This window comes from Myotis brandtii, unplaced genomic scaffold (assembly GCF_000412655.1).
Source record: "Myotis brandtii unplaced genomic scaffold, ASM41265v1 scaffold2561, whole genome shotgun sequence".
NCBI lineage: Eukaryota > Metazoa > Chordata > Mammalia > Chiroptera > Vespertilionidae > Myotis > Myotis brandtii.
In genome coordinates, this window is record NW_005359721.1 from 165,719 (window position 1) to 172,286 (window position 6,568).

A 6,568-nucleotide genomic window follows, 5' to 3' on the forward strand; every position below is an offset into this window, starting at 1 on the left:
CAAGCAGAGAGAGAACACTTAGGAGAGAGAATGCTCGCTGTGGCTGTGAAACACGGGGATGCTGTAGGAGAGAAGTCACCCGGCTCCGGAAAAGCGCGCTGCAACAGTCGGAGAGCCATTTGATGCGAGAAAACGCGAGGAAACGCAGTACAAAACACCGATTTTATTATAAATATCAAGCAATCCACAGGGTATTTATAGGTCACGTATATATGCTTTTGCTCGTGTTGGAAAGTAGCTGATCTTTCCTTTATGTAGATTCTAAATATTTCTCCTCATTTTCAGTGTGTGCCACACAGACCCCGGCTGTAAACCCAGTTACAGCACAGTTATAAACCAGGTTTTCTTCCAGGAAATCTGCATTTCTCAAGAGGAGCTTGGAGAGAGGCTATCACGCATGGCAGAATTTCAAGTATCACTAGGGGTTATATTTTAGGGAGTCGCTCCTGTCTACTCTGCAGCTCTGTAAGGTCTTTGCTCCCAAATTCTCCCCCATGGCCAGCAGGAAAGGGGGAGGGCCATGAGAAGTCTTTCATTCCGGATCACCTGACCCGCCGGGGGCCTGCACCATGGCCCAGTAGCGCCCCCTCTTCTCCATGAGCTGCTGGTGGGTTCCCGCCTCGCAGATGGTGCCTCCTTCCAGAAAGAGGATGTGGTCAGCCTGCTCCACGGAGCTGAGACGCTGGGTGATGAGAAGCACAGAGCGGGAGCATCGCTTGGGGCTCTCATACAGGAGCTGCTCCACCTGGGGAACCACAGGGACTCTGTCAGGGCTCAGGGAGGCCTGGTGTTCCCAGAGCCCACAGACCTCGCCAGCACCGCGGCCACCTGCGTGCTTCTCTCTAAAACCTTTGATCTGTTCAGGAGCCACAGTGGAATAAAAGCCAGAGTCCTATGGTGAAGCCAGTAAGAAAAGAGCCAAGGGTATTCAATAGTCTCTCTCCCTCTGGACTGGGGATTTTTATATTCTGTTTTAAAGAAGTACAACTTCATGGTAAATACAGGAGAATTCAAGTCAGATTGACTTGAATTTGGGTCCAGTCTCTGCTGCTCAACAGATGAATGACACTGAGCAGGCTATTCAACCTCTGAGCCTCCATTTCATCACCTGCAGAGAGGCTAACAACGGCCAGCTCACTAGCATTCACAGTGAATAAAGGAGTAAGACAGTGCATGCAAAGGGTCTAGCAACAGGCCTGGCAATAATATAAACTCAATTAACATTGATATTGATATTAGGGTAGTCTTTTCCTTATGTCTGGCTTCAGAGGATGTAACTGGTTCTGGGCATCTTAGGGAGAAGCTAGTAGGAGCTGAGAATTGCAAGGACTGGTTTGGATAATTATGATGTTAGTATAAGCAACATAGGAGGAGTGAAGGAAGGGAGATCGGTGGGATACAGGCATTAAGATGGCAGTCTCACCCGTAATTGGCTGTTTGCATCCAGGGCGCTGGTAGCATCGTCCAGGATGAGTACACGTGGTTTCCGGATCAGTGCTCGAGCCAAGGCCACTGCCTGCCTCTGACCCCCTGATAGCTGGCCCCCAGCCTCGCCTACCTCTGCAGAGACAGGAGCCAAGATGACAGCTGGATAACCACATGTGGACCCATGTGCACACACATGCACACACACACACCAAGGACTACAGCCGCCCAGGACAAAATACGACAGAGTCAGGGAGCAAGGAATAATGGGCACAGCTGGACAGGGAAGGTTCTGGGAAGGTGAAGGAGCTCTGAGGATGTGAGGATGAAGAAGCCATAGGAACCAGACCTTAAAACCTCAAACTGCTATCAATGGGGCAGGAAGAACTAATAAATAAAGGCAAGGCTATCGGGGTTTCTGGGGTGACACGCGTGGATACAACACCTGTGTCATAGCCCTGAGGGAGTTCAGAGATGAAGCTGTGGGCTCCGGACGCCACTGCCGCAGCTGTGACCTCCTCCAGGGTTGGCTTCTGGGTCAGGCCATAGGCAATATTTTCTCGGAAACTTCTTCCAAATAACTGTGGCTCTTGTCCCACTGCGGCCACCTGGGACAAAATACAGGAAAGAATCATGGAACAAGGAATAGTGGAATCATCCTATAGATATTAAAGACTCAAATTCTGCACTGATATCATACTGTAAAATTACACGCCCTCTCTCCTGACCACGCCCCCATCTCCACACAGGGTCTCCCATCATCCCCTGACCCTTCTTTCTGAGAGCTCAGTGACACTCAGTGAGAATATTCTTACCTGGTGCTCCCCACCTCCCCAGACCACCTTCTTGCTCACCTGTCTGTGCAGGTAGCAGTGTTCATACTGGGGGAGGGGCTCCCCGTCCAGCAGCAGCGTCCCTGCCGTGGGCTGGTACAGGTTCTGCAGCAGGGCCGCCACAGTGCTCTTCCCAGAGCCGTTGGGCCCCACCAGTGCCGTCACCTCACCCGGGCGCAGGGTGAACGTCAGCCCCTGGAGGCCAGAGAATCAATCACACAATAAGAGGCCGCCGGGGCCCTAACCTTGAGACTGTCGCTGTCTTGTTACTGTCAAGTCTTATTTCAGGGAAGAAATTAGGAAAACGGGGAAATATAGTCACCCTACCCTCCCACTGCACAGACTTCTGTCCCTAGGGATATAACTCCCAGAGGAGGAGAGCTGGAAGATGAGGCAAAGACAGGACAAAGACTCAGCACCACTATGCCACACACTTGATATCACACGCCAGGAGAAAACAAAAAAGAAAATCACATTCAAAATCACAAAGGGGAAAAGAGGAAAGATGGGAGGCTGGGGGCACAGATCCTCCTTTAGCAGTTCCTTTGGATGTGAGTGCTTCCTCCCTGAGAGCCCCTGGCCCACTCTCCTTGGAAACCCAAACTGGTTCTTCAGTTCGGGGCAGATGATGCGCATCTTGCCTTTTGGGGGTCAGGGAGGATCTGCCTGTGCCTGGGGTTAAGCAGGCTGAATGAGGGAGAAAGTTAGGGTGGAAGAGTGGGGAGCAAGTGGTGGGCTGGGAGGTGCACCTGCAGCACTGGGGCATCTGGACGGTTGGGGTAGGCGAAGGAGACATCTTGGAACTGAACAAGGCCCTCCAAGTCAGAAGGAGTCAACACACCACTGGCTGGGCAGCAAGGGATCCGATCCAGGTACTCAAATATTTTCTCTGAGGAGCCCACAGCTTTCTGCACCCTGGGGTAGGTGGAGAGCAGTACCTGGAAGGGAGGTAGGGATAGTGAGTCAGGGAGGGGCACCTAATCTGCTTGCCAGGTCATGTGATGTGAGAAAGGTAAAGAATGGAAGGAAAATGACAGGGATGGTGACAGGATGGGGGAAGGGGGAGTGAAACTGGCAGGAACTCACCTGAACAGCTGTGGTGAACTGGATCTGGTAGAGAACAAACATAACAAGGTTCCCACTGCTCACAGCCCCACTTGTCACCAGCTTCCCGCCGGTGTATAGGATTCCCACCTTCAGCAGCATCCCTGAGATCTGTGGAGAGACCACAGAGAAAAGGAATCGTGGTAGAAATCTAACAGGGTGCAGAGAACCAGAATCCTTAGCATTGAGGAGATATAAAGTCCCCTTCCCCCTGTAACAGCAGGAGGCTCAATAAGTAGAAAGAATGAACCACGAGACCCATGGAGTCTTACTCAATGACACATGCGGACGGAGGTCATCACATCACATCACCATTATCACCTTGTTGGGGAGCATTTTGCTCTTCATAAAAGGCTTTCATGAATGTAAAGTAATCTAACATTCATATCAACAGCCCTACAAACAAGGTTATATCACTCCCATTTTTCAAAATGAGGAAACCATGTCAGAGAAGGTGTGTTACTAGGCCATGGTCACAGAGCTAGTAAATGGCATCACCAAGCCAGGAACTTGTGATTGCTGGTCAAGTTCTCTTTCAAGTACATCATAGATGCCCTGCCCCCTATACTTGGTTTCTGCACTCTCATGGCTCTCACTAGCACACCCACACAGTCCCAGCATGAGGCGGGCTCACTACACATGCCCTGAGAAGTGAAGGAAGGTCCTGGGACTGGAAGACATGGCATCTTCCTAAAAGGAGGATTAGGTAGGTTTTGTGTACCGCAGTGAAAGGAAGCCATCTAGCCTAAAAAGAGGGAGCTCTGAATAGGGTGACTGAGCCTCAGATTGGGAGGATGAGAACACTGAACCACGCATTGTCCAGTGGAGGAGGAGTGTGGAACAGAGTCAAGGGGAAGAGGATGGAGCCAAGGCACCTCAGGGACAAGGGAATGGGCATTCATCTCCAGGTGCTCACACTGGAAGTCCAGAGGTCGACTGCATAGGCCACGGCCTCCTTCTGGTTGAGTATATTCATTTCCTGCTGTTTCTGCCTGAACTTCTGGGCTTCACCCTCCTCATTGGCAAAGCTCCGGACTGTAGGCATGGCAGACAAAACCTCAATGGCCACCTGGCTGGACTTTGCCAGAGATTCCTGCACCTTTGCTGCCAGCACCTGTGGAGACATAGACAAGAGATGTCACACAGGGTTGGCAAACCATAGGAATACTTGTACCTAAGTAACCTGGTTGGAGATTAAAGGTGAGAAGAGGCAGAGGGACAGGGGAGAAGAGAAAGGGACACAGCTCTACCCTCTGGAAAGAGATCCAGAGAAGAAAATGACTTGGGAGGGTGGTAGGGGATCCTAGTCTCGAGATTGGTGATCATAACCTTAAAGACAGATTGTGGGCAGGAGTCAGAAGAGAAGATACCGAGAATGTGAAGATCAGCACTCCCACTGAGTCTGGGAACACGGACTACAGGGACAGGGAGTCCATGAAGATGGAGAACCATGGAGGTACCAGGAAGAAAGCCGAGAGAAACTGAGTCCACCAAGGTAGGAGATGAGCATCTGTGTAGGTTGAGGCAACTCCCTGGACATACCTGGCGCCATTTTCCCAGCTTCTTAGGCAGAAGGAAAAGCAGAGGCAGGGCGACCAGGGTGACCAGGGTGAGGGACGGTGACCCCCAGAGCATGAGCCCCAAGAGACACAGCCCCCGCACCAGGTACCACAGCAACAGGCTCAGCTGCTCACTCACAGACTCACTCAGGGTGGCCGTGTCCTCTGTTACCCGGGATGTGATGGCACCTGCCGGAGGTTGGGGAAGAGAAAGTGGAGTGAGGGTCTCAGAGGGATGGGAGGGACTAGCAGTGGCCTGGGTGCCAGAGGGAGGGGTGTCAACGTGGTGTTCTAAGGATGCTGGGGAAATGAGGGGAGGGATATAGGGAAGTTCTGGGATCTCAATGCAGGGAGAAGGTGTTAGAGCAGCAAAGTCTGGCCAAAAGCCTTCATTTTAATTACAAAGAAATTGACACCCATGTAAACTGGCACTTCTCTGGCAGATTTCTGTTCCTTAAAGTTCTTGTATACCCCATGCCGCACACATGGGCAGGAACAGCCTATGCTGGGCGTGTAACAGAGCTGGAGAAAAAGGCAGGGTCCTGCTGAAAGCGGTCCAGGAGACTGTGATGTCGATGGCTTCTAGCATGTGAACTGAGTAAGACCACATGGGCCCCTGGTTCACTCTTCCTTGCTCCGTATTGAGCCTCCTGTTGTTACTAGCAGGAAAGAGACTTCATTTCTCCTTCATGCTAAGGATTCTGGTTCCTGCACCCCATTAGGTTTCTACCAAGCACTGGATTGGAAATCAGGAGATGGGTCTGTCCCCACGTTCATCACTATCTATATGTGACCACGCGTGTGTCAGCATGTAGGGCCTAGGCCTCACTTTCCTTCTCTATAGAATGAGACACTTGGACTCTGTGATCTCACAATTTCCAGGTTTGCAATTCTCTCTAAATACACAGGTAGGGATAAATTTATGTTAAAACCTGGGGTGGAAAACTAGGTTTTTCTGAAGGTAACGAGTGCAATGTTTAGCTCTGGGGGTACACCAAGAATACGAAATGCCCATGTCTGTGTGAGAGGGGACCAAGGTTATAAGTAAAGGGGGCGTGGGGGATACTCTAGCAGGTGGATGTATAATGAAGGAGTTTCATGAGAAACCTGTTTGGTTCTGTTGGAAAAACTCTGTTTCCTGGCGCAGGACAGCCCGGAGCACCTGGCCCTGCAGGCGGCTGTGCACGCGGCCCATGGTGCTGTTGTAGATGCCGTCGCCCATGAACTCCAGCATTGCACTAGAGAGAGGAGGGTGTGCTCAGGGGGCAGAGAGGAGGTCCCTGAAGAAGTGCACTTCAGAGGCAGCCCCAACTGCCAATCCCTCCTTTTCAGGGTGCCCCCCCCCCAGACCTGGCTATGGTGAGGATGGACATGAGCGCGATGTTCCGAGTGAAGGCAGTGGCCGTTCCGTCTTGTAGGATCCAGTCGGTGAGGCGGCCGGTGAAGAATGGAATGGCCATCTCACCTGGGGAAAAGCGAGAGGCGTCAGTCACAAGTATCTAGTCTAAGCCGGGCAGCCCGCTCCGCCCCTCCAACACCCTGCAGGGCCGCGCAGAACTGCCCTGGAACTCAGCCCTGCGGCCCCACCGGCTCTTGGAAGTTGAATTGGGAGGCAGCCTAGAGGTGATGGAGTAAGATGTCTCGGGC

At 51.9% G+C, this 6,568-nt stretch overlaps 1 protein-coding gene across 2 annotated transcripts in view; it reads right to left on the bottom strand.

Moving 5' to 3' along the window:
• Positions 1 to 143: 143 nt before the first annotated feature.
• TAP1 (transporter 1, ATP-binding cassette, sub-family B (MDR/TAP)) overlaps positions 144 to 6,568 on the bottom strand; it is a 6,991-nt gene continuing 566 nt past the window's right edge. The window contains exons 2-11 of one of the 2 annotated variants that reach the window (XM_005867953.2): positions 6,272 to 6,386; positions 6,029 to 6,159; positions 4,905 to 5,110; positions 4,279 to 4,476; positions 3,345 to 3,473; positions 3,008 to 3,196; positions 2,280 to 2,453; positions 1,871 to 2,033; positions 1,424 to 1,560; positions 144 to 745 (exon numbers count right to left, since the gene is read on the bottom strand). In XM_005867953.2, coding sequence (XP_005868015.2) covers positions 533 to 745; positions 1,424 to 1,560; positions 1,871 to 2,033; positions 2,280 to 2,453; positions 3,008 to 3,196; positions 3,345 to 3,473; positions 4,279 to 4,476; positions 4,905 to 5,110; positions 6,029 to 6,159; positions 6,272 to 6,381 — 1,650 coding nt within the window. In that variant the 5' untranslated portion in view covers positions 6,382 to 6,386 and the 3' untranslated portion in view covers positions 144 to 532. The remainder of the gene's footprint in view (positions 746 to 1,423; positions 1,561 to 1,870; positions 2,034 to 2,279; positions 2,454 to 3,007; positions 3,197 to 3,344; positions 3,474 to 4,278; positions 4,477 to 4,904; positions 5,111 to 6,028; positions 6,160 to 6,271; positions 6,387 to 6,568) is intronic. The other variant, XM_014541024.1, reaches the window with a different exon arrangement.